This window comes from Rhipicephalus microplus, chromosome 7, assembly GCF_043290135.1.
Source record: "Rhipicephalus microplus isolate Deutch F79 chromosome 7, USDA_Rmic, whole genome shotgun sequence".
Taxonomy (NCBI): Eukaryota; Metazoa; Arthropoda; class Arachnida; order Ixodida; family Ixodidae; genus Rhipicephalus; species Rhipicephalus microplus.
The window spans coordinates 6,910,734-6,925,876 of NC_134706.1; the positions used below are offsets into that span (position 1 = coordinate 6,910,734).

Consider the following 15,143-nt stretch of genomic DNA (forward strand, 5'->3'; position numbering starts at 1 on the left):
CATCGGTTTAGCGCACTTCAAGTTACTCGTCTCAAGAAGCGAACCGACCGGACCGTACCACACTGTTGCCATGCACATCGTTGCCCGGTTTTACTGCGCTGGTAGCACCAGACCGAAAGCTGCGGGAGCCACAGCAGCAACAACGGCCATTGATCAATTTCCCGCCATTGGCTTCGAGATTGCAGACACTTTTGTTTCAACTGTGCCCCACTAGATGGCACCACCTGTCCTGTGTAACCACACGAAAATTGAATTTTTGAACCACTCGTGCCATTCCCCATAGTAACGTCCGGCGGTTCTTTTTTTCATGAATCAAACAGAAACGAACAAGCAGCATTTTATTGCATCTCTTAATGTCCAGAAGGTTCTTTACTTAGTGCAGTTAGATCCATTACAAGTAATTAATTGTAGGCGGTCCGTCTGATGTCATCGGGATCATTTTAAAAATGTCCTACTGCGGCGCTTGTGTTCTTGTGCATTTACCTTAATTTCTCGCTTAGAAGGGCACTGTTGTTGATAATATTGTTGTTTTAGATGCTGTCATACATTGAGCTTTCCCTCTGATGTAAATTGTTATTTGACTTTAGTGTCCCGTTAAAGGGCTAAGCAACGAGTGTTCTTTTGGGGGATTCGCAAGCTTTCTGAGCTAGTCACTGGGCTTGTGATTACTGTTTCAGAGGAAATCACAAGAGTTGAGAAATCTCGAAGGACTTGAAATATGTTTCTATGTTTCAAGGGTGTTCTCCCTGAGTACTTGCGTTCTATTCATATGCTCAGACTCGCACGACCAGCCTGCGGGACGTGTTCACAGCGCCCAACTTTGACGAGGCCGATGCCGTGGTGCGGGACGCCAAAGGTCGACCACCCAGGCTAGACCAGGCGCAGTTGCGATCCATACAGGACCGTGGGTAAGCTGCACCCTCATGCTCAATTATAGGTGGGGCGTAAAAGTGGGGGTGGACCTGTAAGTTATGATTTGAATTTTGACCACAAATTGAGTGGTGGTAGCCAATAAATTATATCTGATTTAAGATGAAGCTATTTAAAGCATTATCTTTCTGTTTTGACTTGGGCGAGGCAATTCATTATTTGGCCAACTTAATCATGTTCTGATTTCTTCAAAGCAATATGGTTCTGTAGTTATACTCTTCAGCAAACACAGTTCTCTGGTATGCAATTATCATTAGTTATCACATTTGTCTCATCAGGGTCGGTCTCATAGAGCACGAAAATTTAGATATTAGTGTCATTTGCATTTAGTTATAATTATTTATTATATTTAGTTGTCCTCTCACTTCACCTTACCTCTAATTGTTAATGGCATTACATGTATGTCGGTTATCCACGTCGTATAACCTTCATAACATTCATGTTATAACCCGTACAGTAAGGTTTGTTTTAAAGCTTACCATAATTTGTGCAGTCATGCAAACTTCCCCTTTGCGTGTAACTTCATGGCAATGCGCATTGTGCTTGAAAATGTGGCTTCACCGCAACAAGGGTCATTGTGCGGTGAAGCTATTTTTTTAGAAGCTACACATGGAAAAATTTGTCTAATCAGTCTTTTTGAATACTTCAGTGATACTCATTAATATATTTTTATTATTTTAATTATTCATACTCTTCTTGCACTCTGCCACATGCAATATAGCTAGTTGTGTGTGTGTGTGTGTGTGTGTGTGTGTCTGTGTTGATACACTTAAGGTGGGGAGGACAGCCCATACAGGCATGCAACTGCTACTGTCTATCGCTCTGTTCTAAAGATGATAGTCTTTCTTGGGAACTCAGAAATTCTGGTCTATCTGTTTATCTGTATGTATGTCTGTCTTTCTGCTTCTGTCCCCCGATTCAGTAGAATGGCGAAAGTTTAACCCCTTTCAAAACGATCAGCTATCTTGATCTGATTTTTGCATTCATACGTGCTGACATTGTCAATCAAAAAACAATTATTACCCATATTTTGGCACAACATCAGTATGGGGTTATTAGGTAGTGTGTTACTTTATTTCTAAAATGCATAAATACATAATCATAGCGGTACTGAGAATGCTATGCTATGACTAAAAAAAATATTCACCCCGTATGTGCTTGTTACACTGCGAATGTCGTCGAAAGACGATAGTCTTGTGTCTGGAGACAGTGAAAAAAAATGTTTATTTGATGTTCTGCACGAGAAAGTCGGTAAATGGTATTCTGGAGGCGCTGCATTAGAGTGCCTTGAGCGTGCAGCGGAAGCGAACGAGCGTATCGAGTCATGTCACACGTGAAACATGAGCGCTGTCCAGCTGTTATCTTGAAAAACGAAGCGGTTGGCGTGCGCGCCTGTCTTGGAGGTGATAAGGTGTAGAACGCAAGGCGATGGGTAGGTGACACCACCGTGTCCTCTTAGCAAGGTGTTGGAAACGCCTTTTTGTGCAAGGGTTTCATGTTCAGCCCAGTTTGATAAACGCTACGGTCCTTAAAATTACTTATGTATGCCTTTTCTAGTAAAAGATACACATACAGAATAATGATGTGTTGTTATGGTACCTTAAATATGCACAATAATTGCTTTCTAATTTACAATTGCACAAGTATGAACGCTGAACCTTGAGCAGTATTGCTGGGCGCTGCGGATGCAGTCGGCCGTTTGGGGTATCGTCTGGTGCCTTTTAGGGTACCGTTAAGGGCGGACAGACATGTACAGACAGACAGACCAATATTTTTGCATTGAAGGTTTCCAAGAAAGACTATCGTCTTTAAAAAACTGGTGTTTTCTATGCTTCACTAAAACTACATGGTGCTGCATCCTACCAGTGACATAGCATTCTAGAAAAGCTTCGTTTCTTCAAATTACTGCTAAATGGCATCCATATTTAATGCAGCGCCTGTTTGTCAATTTTCTCTCGCGGAACGTCAAATAAATGTTTTATTCGCCCTCTCAAGACAGAAGACTATCGTCTTTCGACAACCTTTGCCAGCGAAGCACGCAGATATGCCGCCATTTTTTTTTAAAGCAAACTTGACAAAACTCTACAAGTTGCTTGAATGCGGGTTTTACTATATCTTTTGTGAATTTGGTAAGAAAATACAAAGCTGGTCTAAAATAATAAAAAATAGTCTATTTTTCTACTTGAAGGAACATTTGTGAAAAATATGTTGCATGTAAAATGGTGAAATCTCTTCTGGTAATTTCATGTGCCCAGGGTATCCGTATGAACCAAAATAGTGATTGTCGGCATGAGGATCTTTTAGTTAAAAAATATAAATGCTTTATGACAAAAATTTTAGGGCTGTTAGAAAAACGTCGCTAAACAACGATACAATTCTGGTGGCAACAACATTCTAGAGTGCATGGCTACTCAGAAAGCAGTCACAGAAGTTTGCATTTGATATCTTCATCGGCTACAGGGAAAACGTTTCTTTTATGACTAAAAGTAGTGTTTGGAAAAAATGCCATTTAAAGTTTGTGTTTGCGCAGTGCGGATATTAGATCAGGAGTTTTTGGGGCCGTTTTTAAATGCTTTCGAGTGTGCGCAAAACTCGCCACTTCGTGGAAGCACTTGTCAGTTATGCTGGATTACCGTATAAACGCGTGTAAGGGCCGCACCCGTGTACGGGCCGCACCCCGTTTTTATGACGCACATATTCGAAAAAAAAAAAAAAATTCGCGTAAGGGCCGCACCCACACTTTCATTAACCCACACGTATTCAAAATGCGCGCGTGCATGCGAGCTTTTGAACGTCGTCAATAGATGGCGCGAAAAAACGCAACCATCATCATCACTATCAAAGTTTACAGCGGTTTACAGGTGCGTCACTAGTATATTTTGTTTAACTTCCTTCGTGCTAAGGTGTTCATAAAGTTTGCTAAATATTTCAACTATTTGATTAGTGTTCATACGCTCGTTACCTAAAGGTTAAACCGGGATTTTATCCTTCGTGCCTCGCACCACTATACAAACGCGCTCTCGATATCGGCGTCAGCATCACCAACTTGTGCAATTCAGCCGGCCATTTGTAGGAGTTGTGCACGCCGTATTGTCTCTCGTGCTTGTCTTCTGCCGAGCGTTCACGTTGTAGCACGATGGGCAATGTTATGCCAGCGAGTCCTCGTCAAACGTCCGTGCCTCTGAAACAGGCAATCTGGGTCAAGGCCAGCCCGCAGCCCGCCGGGCGCGAACAACTCCACGGCGTGAACACGCGCGGCGCATCTGTGGCCCACGTGCATTGAGTCAGCGTCGCACGTGACAGCGAGCCGGCGTCCTCATGTCTGGTGGCCTGACGCATCGCGCGGCGAACCCCATTGGAGGAGCCTGCTCTGAAGACCAGCGGCGCTTCTGATTGGACATTTTAGTTGGGCCCGGTGTAAATAAAAGAAGCCCTGCGGCGTGTCGCGATCAGCGGTCTTGGGCGAAAGGCTGAACTATGTGTTAGAGAGAAGAGCTCGGCTCTTCGAGTCTCTGTCGGCCCCAGTGCCGAAATTGTAACGCCTCTGTATATATGCTGTACATAAACCTTGTTTAACTCACCGTCGTCTCGTCCGCTCGTCTCCTCAGCTCTGCGCAGAAGCAGTCGCGAGCTGAGAAACATACGCTACCAAACGGCTGGTGACCTTCCCGGCGGGGTCGAAAGCAGTGGCGCCTCCGGGACCGCGTCGGCGTCGCCGTATTACGCAACAGTGGTGGCTTCGGCGGGATCGGTCCGCCGTTTCTCAACAGTGGTTGGCAGCTGCGGGATCGGCCGGCGTCAGCGACATCGATGCGGTGAGTGCCTGATGTTTTCCCCTCAGTTCACCAGACTACTCTAGCTCAGGTTGTAGTAGTTTAGAGAAGGGCTGTGTGAAGCATTAGAGTGAGCTTTGATCGTTTCAAGCAAAGTCGAAGTGCTTTGAAACCAAAGTTAATGCGGAGGGGGTAAACACGGGAGAGTGAAAAGTTGCTTGCGCGTCTTGCTAGTTGACTTATAGTGGGTACGGCAAGTAAATTGTTAACAGGGGCAAACAGCAAGAGGCTAGTGTGAACGATGGAGAACCTTAAAGTGAAGGAACTCATCGAAATTTGTGAGGAACTCGGCATTACTTTGGGCCGTGCGAAACGAAAGCAAGCGATCCTTGAGATCATGAAGGATGAGGGAGTGTCGGCTGAGGAAGTCGATGAGGCCTGGGTGGATATTAAAGCACGCCGTGAGGAGGCTGAAAGGCGAGAAGTAGAAGCTCGCGAACGTGAGGAGGCTGAAAGGCGAGAAGCTCGTGAAGAGGCTGAAAGGCGCGAAGCTCGCGAACGTGAAGAAAGGCGCGAAGCTCGCGAACGTGAAGAAAGGCGAGAAGCTCGCGAACGTGAAGAGGCTGAAAGGCGCGAACGTCGCGAGCGCGAGGAGGCCGAGAGACAGGAGCGCCTCGAGATGAAACGAATAGAATTGGCAATCCTACAGTGTTCGCAGGCGCCTAGCGCAGCTTCTCCGACGATTCAGGTCAGCGGTATTAGAATTCGGGATCAACTGCCACCGTTCGTAGTGGGCGAGGACATGGCGAAGTATCTCGTCAAGTTTGAACACGTCTGTGAGCGAAATGCTTTGGAGCAGTCTCTTTGGGCGCGGAACCTGCTAGCTCTTCTTCCCGGCGAAGTGTCCGACGCGATAACTTGCTTGTCGAGGGAAGCGTTTGAGAGCTATGACGAGGTTAAGGAAGTGCTCTTGAGACGTTATAAGTTGTCACCCGAGGCTTTCAGGCAAAGGTTCCGGTATGCTAAAAAGGGGAATGAGTCACACGTTGACTTCGCGTTTCGTCTTAAAGCCGATTTGATCGAATGGCTCAAGGGCGAAGGTGTTTATGACGACCGCGATAAAGTGGTGGAATGCGTTGCATTGGAGCAATTCTACCGCTGCATCGAGGAGGATGTTAAACTTTGGCTGCAGGACAAACTTGGTGAAGTACAGTTAAACAAGGCAGCAGAGTTAGCTGAGGAGTATTATACTCGCCGAAAGTTGCATAGCAGGGCAGTGCGCGTTGAAAAGGATGAAAGAAAAGAGGGCTTTTCAAAGAAACCTGATCAACGGAAACCCGCTCCGCACCGTAATTTCAAAAAGGACCCGTCTCTTACGAAGGACACTGTAGAGGAAGAGAAAACAGAAGCGGAAAAATCGAGTGAGGTCTCTAAACAACGCACTGATACCACACGGGCGTTTGAATCACGGAAGCCACTAATCTGCTACAACTGCAAAAAGGAAGGGCACATCGCGATAAACTGTAAGCAAAAGTTTGCTTTTGCAACAATTAGAGAATCGGAAAAGAACATGCGGTTGTTGGAGCCGTATATCCAAGAAATTAGTGTGAATGGGAAAGCGTGTCGAGCACTTAGAGACTCCGCGGCAACCATGGATGTTGTCCATCCTTCATTGGTGTCTCCGGATGACTTTACAGGAGAATGCGCGTGGATCAGGCAAGTCGCCGAGGAGCAGAGTGCTTGCTTACCTATCGCCACGGTTGTCATTGAAGGCCCGTTCGGTAAGCTTTGCACCGAAGCGGCTGTGTCTGCCGCGCTGAATGGTCGTTTTTCTTATCTTTTCTCCAACAACTCGGAGCAGCTTCTCAAAGAGCAGGGCAAATCGTTCTTCCCCAACTTAGCGTGCATGGCTCCCACGCGATCGCAAGCGCGAAAGCTTTCGCGGAAGCTTGACTTGGTTCCATGCGGTGAACTCTCAAGTGACCTTGTCGGCGGGTCGACGGCACCCCAGAAAGGAAATTTTCCGCATGAGTCATGTGAGCAGTCACGCGAGCGGCCCGTCGCGGGAGCGGCCGGCGCGGTATGCGCTGGGGGAGACGACGTGGCGCCATTGAGTCAGAGCGAGAGGGTTGCAACGCTCTCGCCTGTAGCGGAAAGTGGGAGCGAGCTGCCGAGAGTTGATCGAGAGACGCTCATTCGAGGGCAGCGTGAGGATCTCTCGATTGAAGCGCTAGTGGAAAGCCAAATTGAAGCGCGAGTGGAAAGCCAGAAAAACGCGGCAAAAGTGCTGTCGAAGGAGCACTACGAGAAATCGGGGAAGAAGCGCGCTTTTGAAGTTGATAATCAGGTAATGCGGCTGCAGCCACCCAAAAGGAACAAGCTTGAGGTTGATTGGGAAGGGCCCGCCAAAGTATTATCGAAGCCTTGCGATACAAATTATGAGGTGCAAGTAGGAGGGCGGCAGAACAAAATTTACAACTTGATGAAACCCAATGTTCAACATCAAGCGGTCGTAAATCAGCTGTTGAAGGCTTCGGAGGAAGAGGAAGCAGAAAATTTGAGTTCTAGTGAAGTAATCGAAGGGGGATCGAAAGTAATCCGGGAGCAGATAAACCTAGAGCCTAGCTTAAGTGAAGGAGGACCTGAGAAAGAGGACCTGAGAAAGATTGGTTCCGAGTTTGAAGACGTGTTTTCGGACCGCCCCGGAAACATGAGGGTGATCGAACACGATATCGAGCTAAGCGGTGAGGAGCCAATCCATAGCAAGCCGTATCGTTGTTCTCCTGTGGAACGTCGCAAGTGTGAGCCGCTCTTGGTACCGCATAGGTATCGTCGCCTAAAAGTGACCGGTTACTGAGATGGAGCGTGGTACTCCGGCAGGGCAACTTTGACGTTCGCTAAAAAAAAAAAAAAAAAGAGAAAGCTATACGCTAATGCAGGTGCATTGAGCAGTGCGTTCCAGCTAGTAACTTCTTAACCTTTCGGTTTCTGGCTGGCGATTCGGGGCAAAATTTTGACCTCATCACGACCTGGGCTGAGCGCTCTCGTTCAGAGTGATCTCAAGGGGCCAACTTTATGTGGTATTCTAATCCGTTACGTTGTTGTACGTGGAAAAAAAAAAATTGAGTTGTCATTTTAGGGGTCTTTTGTCCCACATGTGCCTCTTGATGTAGAGGGAACAAAATTCCGATAAACACGTAGATAGGTATATGTTGTACTATACTTTGTCTGGTGTTCTGTCGGGTGACCGAGGGCACTTGCTTGTGTCGTGTGTTGTCTGTTGTCGAACCGTTCTTAGCAAGTTGCAGAACCATCGACAAGTGCTGAAACCGAAAATGGTCAGAAGAGACGAGCGAAGTTGGCCAGCAAGTTGTGGCGACAAGCCAGTGGAGCGGGGATCCGTCGTCAATGATGGGATGTGTTCCCGGAACAGTCTGGAGCTGTATTCTCCCCATGGCCCTGGAGGCGAACCTGGAGGGACCTGGCGAACGAGCGCACCTGACATCCGAGCCCCGTGGAAGCAGCTCGTCTTTCCGGTGCATTGTCTGGCGGCGGGGGTGCTGTTATGCCAGCGAGTCCTCGTCAAACGTCCGTGCCTCTGAAACAGGCAATCTGGGTCAAGGCCAGCCCGCAGCCCGCCGGGCGCGAACAACTCCACGGCGTGAACACGCGCGGCGCATCTGTGGCCCACGTGCATTGAGTCAGCGTCGCACGTGACAGCGAGCCGGCGTCCTCATGTCTGGTGGCCTGACGCATCGCGCGGCGAACCCCATTGGAGGAGCCTGCTCTGAAGACCAGCGGCGCTTCTGATTGGACATTTTAGTTGGGCCCGGTGTAAATAAAAGAAGCCCTGCGGCGTGTCGCGATCAGCGGTCTTGGGCGAAAGGCTGAACTATGTGTTAGAGAGAAGAGCTCGGCTCTTCGAGTCTCTGTCGGCCCCAGTGCCGAAATTGTAACGCCTCTGTATATATGCTGTACATAAACCTTGTTTAACTCACCGTCGTCTCGTCCGCTCGTCTCCTCAGCTCTGCGCAGAAGCAGTCGCGAGCTGAGAAACATACGCTACCAAACGGCTGGTGACCTTCCCGGCGGGGTCGAAAGCAGTGGCGCCTCCGGGACCGCGTCGGCGTCGCCGTATTACGCAACAGTGGTGGCTTTGGCGGGATCGGTCCGCCGTTTCTCAACAGCAAGCACCTGAATAGCTACACGGCTGGCTACAAGTTAAAGGTGGTCGAGTTTGCGCTCGAGCACGGGAAACGTGCCGCCGGCAGAAAATTCGACGTCGACGAAAAGTGCGTTCGAAGATGGTGCGCACAAAAGGAAGCTCTGGAAAACACGAACAGCAAAAAGCGCGCTTTCCGAGGAAAGCCATGCAAGTTTCCGGAACTAGAAGAAGAGTTGTTCCGCTATGTGACAGAAGTGCGGAACGATGGATATGCACTAACTACAGACATGCTGCGCGTGAAGGCACTAGCCTTGGCACGTGCGAAGAATATACCAGCCGGGACTTTCAAGGCTAGCGCTGGCTGGGTGCGACGATTCCTGAAAAGGAAGGATCTCTCCTTTCGGCGAAGGACCACGTTGTGCCAGCGGCTGCCAGAAGACTACACCGATAAGGTGCTTAGTTTTCACAAATATGTCATCGGCCTTCGCCATCAACATAATTATCTACTGTCGCAAATAGGGAACGCAGATCAAACTCCTGTGTGGTTTGACTGCCCGGAAAACTACACAGTCGAACTGAAAGGCAAAAAGAGCGTCGCCGTGCGGACCACCGGCGCTGAGCGCCAACGCTGCACAGTGATGCTTTGTGTGACCGCGGACGGGCGGAAGCTACCCCCGTACGTCGTATTGAAAAGAAAAAGAATTCCCAACGAAGTGTTCCCCAAGGGAGTCATAGTTCGAGCCCAAGAAAAGGGGTGGATGAACGATGACTTGGTGCTCGACTGGGTGAAGTGTGTTTGGCAAAACCAACCAGGGGCGCTGTTAGCCAAACGGTCACTTTTAGTATTAGACAGTTTCCGCGGTCACCTTACCGATAAGGTGAAGGAACAGCTGCGCCGTGTCGGCACAGACATGGCCGTGATTCCGGGCGGCCTCACTGGAATGCTGCAGCCTTTGGACGTCAGCGTTAATCGACCTTTTAAGGTGGAATTCAGAAGGCTCTACACGGAATGGATGGCAAGCGGCAGCCACGAGCAAACGCCGACCGGACGGCTGAAGAGGGCACCGCTTGCGGCTGTTCTCGGTTGGGTACTGTCGGCGTGGAACTCAGTCTCGACGGACGTTGTGACCCGAAGCTTTAAAGTCACCGGTATATCCAACAGCTTGGATGGCGCGGAAGATGACTGCTTGTGGGAGGACGGTGCTCCGCAACACACCATCTCGGACACCGAGTCTGAGGACTCGTTGAGCGACGACGATTAAGCACATATGCTGTATGCTGCAATAAACGTTCTTCGTTCGCTAGCTGGTACGTTTTTTTCTTTTGCTTCAAAAAAAAAAAAATTGCACGTTGCGTGTATGGGCCGCACCCTGAAAATTGGCCCTCATTTCTTGAAAAAAAAGTGCGGCCCTTACACCCGTTTATACGGTATTGTGCCATGAAAATTGAAAAAATCGCATATTCAGTCGTCTCCACTTTCCATTCCCCCTCTAACCCTGAGTGCAAGTTTTGATGTTTGTATCTTTTACTAATCACATACTGTCAGTCACAAAAGTTTGCGGGATCTGCAGCGCGTTGTGGGGTCTCGACGCGGCGAGTGCCTCGCCATGCTTTTGGAGTGAACGGACACAGCAGACGCAGTCAGTACAAACCAAACAACATACATTTATTTAACTAATTTACAACCAAGATATCGTCCGCCGAATTGATACATAACTCGTTATGTAATACGATATCGTTACACAATAACACGACAAACACACAACACGACAAACACACTAACACACCCAAGGCGGCGTCGCCAACGCTTGACCTACCACGTGGGCCTACCGCAGGCGGCCCGCGGTTCACGGCAGCCGCCACGCGCAGAAGAGGCTCGCTCAACTCTCGCCCGCTACCAAGGCCTGCCTTCCGCCAGGGGTCACTGCCGGCGCTACCACTCTACCAACAGTGGCACTCAACGCGAATACAATTCCACCTATCGCCCGGCGGTCGTCATCCCCGAAATACGGCTTCTGTGCGAGACACGTGCGCCACGCGGCGCAAACAGCTTTACAGGGGGTGTCAGCACCCCCACATTCCTCCAGTCTCAAATAAAATGATATCCCGAAAACAAAAGATAAGCTACACAGGCTTTAACAAAAAAATGACATCACATGTCCATAATGTCCCTGCACCACGACACCGCCGCCGGTCGGCACTGCTGCACTGTTTGGCTCGACTTCACCTCAGTACCGGCCCCGCAACATCAACAATGCCGTCGGCGCGACAGTTCGTCGCTAGCGCCGACACGTCTTCCAGTTGCGACCAGCACTCACGAGGGCGCCGGACTGCAGGCAGTTGCGCAGGTCTCAGGCATCTCCATCGCCCGACCGCATTCCTGGCCAGCGATGCTGACGATGTGCAGAAGACAGCCGGCCGTGGATTACATCCCTCCCGCTGAAGACATAAAAAAAAAAACTTGTAAGAAACAATGGAGCAGGGCTTAGAGAAGGGAGCTTTGGGCTTTTCGGCCGCGTGGTGCGATGGTCAGTACTGCTAGCTAATACATCGGCGGCGGCCGAGACGCCCATCAAAATAAAACACAAATCACTTTTTCTAACTCGTGAATCGCAAGATAAAAAAAAAGTGAGGGAAGCAGAGCGCAACACCTCAACGCCATGATCCACCTAGTTGTGCCACGTGTGACAGGCGGCTGCGCAGAGCCTTAGGCCTAATGAGTCACTCGACAACAACCGGCATCCACCCAGCACCCAGCCTAGGCGCAGAAGAGGCAGCCGCGAGGAGACATCCACTCTGAGGTGGCCCTATCGCTCGCCGCACACAGCAGCTTACCGAGCGATCGGCGTCCACCGCCCCGGGCGATGTCACGATGCCCCGGCGTCGAGCCGCAATACAAGTAAGCAACGAAACCCGGCTCCCTAAGCCCAAAGAGATAGAAGAAGCAATTTACAGCAAATCGGACCACCCACGAGGCTTCCGTACTCACTCGCTTCGGGCCTGGCCTACAAACTACGTGCTCTAAGCCTTGCTCACCCCAGGATGCAGACCGCACGGCTCTCGTCCCAACTGAACAACGTTCTTAAAAAGCAACAACAAAAAAGAACTTGCGAGCAGAAAAAAATAAAAACTCAAGCTGCCGACAAATTCAAGCGCGTCACAAATACCGATCTCTTCGCTCTCAACAAAGCACACCGCCGACGCTAGCAATGAGAAGTCCTCCCTAGGCCTACTCTACTATGGCTCTAACAAAAGCTTGTACCGAACCGCAAAAACTGTCGTCCGATATTCCAAGAGCTCCACGTTGGGCAGCCAGTGTGGGGTCTCGACACGGCGAGCGCCTCGTCATGCTCTTGGAGTGAACGGACACAGCAGACGCGGTCGGTGCGAATCAAACAACATACATTTATTTAACTAATTTACAACGTCGATATCGTCCGCCGAACTGATACATAACTCGTTATGTATTACGATAGGACATCGTTACACAATAACACGACAAACACACAACACAACAAACACACTAACACACCCAAGGCGGCGTCGCCAACGCTTGAGCTACCACGTGGGCCTATCGCAGGCGGCCTGCGGTGCCGTCCACGGCAGACCCACTGCGAGAGACAACCGTTCGCGGCAGCCGCTACCCGCAGAAGAGGCTCGCTCAACTCTCGCCCGCTACCAAGGCCTGCCTTCCGCCAGGGGTCACTGCCGGCGCTACCACTCTACCAACAGTGGTACTCAACGCGAATACAACGCCACCTATCGCCCAACGGTCGTCATCCCCGAAATACGGCTTCTGTGCGAGACACGTGCGCCACGCGGCGCAAACAACTTTACAGGGGGTGTCAGCACCCTCACAGCGTGGCGGAACAACAAAAAACTACATTGCTGGATCACCTACCATGACGTGGCAGCTGTTGAGACTAATGGCTTCAGCAATTAGCGGCAGCACGGTTAGAAAACCTGTCGTTGTTGGATCTTATTGCGGTGGCTGCGGCCAATATCTTTAACACCTACTGAGTCATCGTAGATGACGCAGAAATACTGTTTTTTGTCGCTCCGCCACACGCAGATTCTGCAAACTTCTGCGGTTAACAGTTCAGTTTTTGTTGTAGACAGTCACATTAAGGGTAAAATTTTTTCCTTGTAACTGGTTTGCCCTCTATTTTCTGCAGCTTTAGGAGGAACAAACAACCATATATTTTGTTTTTCATGTACCGAAGCATAGTGGCGCCAGCTCTGTGCCAGCGTGAAAGAAGACGTTGACGTCCGTGTGTGGCTCGTGCTTGCCGGGTTCCTGCCTGTACCAGCTTGTTGCGGCTAACGTTTCTCGAATAATAATCTGTGTTTTCACGCAACCTTGCTCGTTGCATTTGGTGGAGGTGCTGGGTAACGTCCTGGAGCTCCGCAGCCGTAAGCTACGATCTCAGTCCGCGATGACCGAGCGCGTCGATCCCCCACAAGGCTCTTCCACGCTGCCACCTGTCATGTGTTCTGGTGTACTTCGTCTGCGTGACCCACCAGTATACAACGGCACTGAAGATCAAGATGTTGAGGACTGGCTGGCAGAGTACAAGCATGCCAGCGCGATTAACAAGTGGGATGACCCTGCGAAGCTGACTCACGTCATCTTCTACTTGACGGATTTGGCCAACCTATGGTTCACCAACCACCAAGCCGACATCCCCACCTGGTCGGCTTTCAAAGAGGCCGTCACCTCGTTTTTCAGTCGCCCAGCCATGCGTAAGCTTCGTGCTGAACTGGGACTGCGGGGACGATTTCAGGGAAATGGTGAGAGCTTCACGAGCTACATTGAGGATGTGATCAGCCTCTGTAGGCGAGTTGATGCCAGGATGACGGAGGCTGACAGAATAAAGAATATAATGAAAGGCATTGATGACGACGCTTTTCATATGCTTGTGGCCAAAGACCCACAGACCGTCACGGCCGTGATTCAGCTATGTCAAAATTTTGATGAGCTGCGCAAGCAACTAATTTCTACACGTCGCGCTAATACGCAAACAGCTGATATTTCGGCCTTGGAGTGCAAAAGCAGTGGCCCCGACTACAGCGTGTTAATGCCTCAAATTCAACAGCACATCCGGGAGGAAGTTGCTCGACAGCTCTCTCTTGTCCCCACCATCAACGAGACCCCCACAACACTGGACCACTCACTTCGCCGTGCTATTCAGACGCAAGTTGCCGAGGCTTTCCCTTCGCGGGCGAATTCAATACAGTTCTCACCTTTGTCGAGGCCTCACAAAAGTGAGACGAGTGATTGTATGGATTACCGTTATGTATGCCACTATGGTGGCCCACTCCCGTTTGCCAGTGGCAGTTGTCATATTGAAGTGATTACTGTGTACTCTGCACTCTTGCAACCAATTAGGCTAGCGCAACAATCGTGGCAACTATGCTTACCATGCCGCCATTAGTTCCCTGCAGTGAAGATGGCCTGCAGGGTGCATCGACACCATCAGGTGAACACAGTGTCACAGGGGTGGTAAGAAATTGTATCCGGTTCAGTGTACATTTTTTTATACTTTATTTGTTGCCATTTTACTGTAACCTCCCTACTCCTTGCACCCCTCGTGTCCGTGGGGTAATATGAATATATAAAGAACTGGCGGGATATTTTATGCATTTGCCTATAGCAACTCAGTGGCAAAAGCCATCCTGGCTATCTTGTAGAGCACCTTATATCATACAAGCATTTTCCGCTATGTAAACACGGCATAGATAAAATGAAGAGGTAGGTTGCATGCTTCGATTCGTAAGGCACAAGAGGTTGTGGGAATTTTTGTACAACGGGTCAGATTTTCATTAAGTGTTGCTTTCATATGAGCTATATGAAGCTTTCATCTTGAGAAACTGGCAGGGTGCCTTTTGAGGCAAAAGCCATCTTCTCCTTTTTCTTCTCAGTAATGATCCTCTCCCAGTGACCCATAAAGTTTTTGATGAATACGCTAGAAAGAACTCCGGCGATAGTCTCTATGGGGGCAGAAATGCACGGCGCTTCATCGAGCATGGGAACGGTGGGTAGTGCACGGATTTGTCTAATCTTAGTACTTCTGGCTCCGTTTGAGTTCGCGTGGCTTCGATCTGTTTTGTCACAAAACGAAAATCAGCAAATGTTCAGCAGGTGTGCTTCACCACCTTAACATTTTAGGCTGGCCAATTCAAATAGGGTCACGAAGTTCAACACGTTTTTTTCTGTCATTCAAAACAAAACCAAAACTCAACAATAAACAAAGCTATAAGTGCGATTCAAGGCC

At 49.4% G+C, this 15,143-nt stretch overlaps 1 protein-coding gene across 2 annotated transcripts in view; it reads left to right on the forward strand.

Moving 5' to 3' along the window:
• The window catches only part of LOC142767260 (uncharacterized), a 62,794-nt gene that overhangs the window by 6,843 nt on the left and 40,808 nt on the right, over positions 1 to 15,143 (forward strand). For both annotated transcript variants that reach the window (XM_075868557.1, XM_075868556.1), the window contains exon 5: positions 778 to 908. In XM_075868557.1, coding sequence (XP_075724672.1) covers positions 778 to 908 — 131 coding nt within the window. The remainder of the gene's footprint in view (positions 1 to 777; positions 909 to 15,143) is intronic.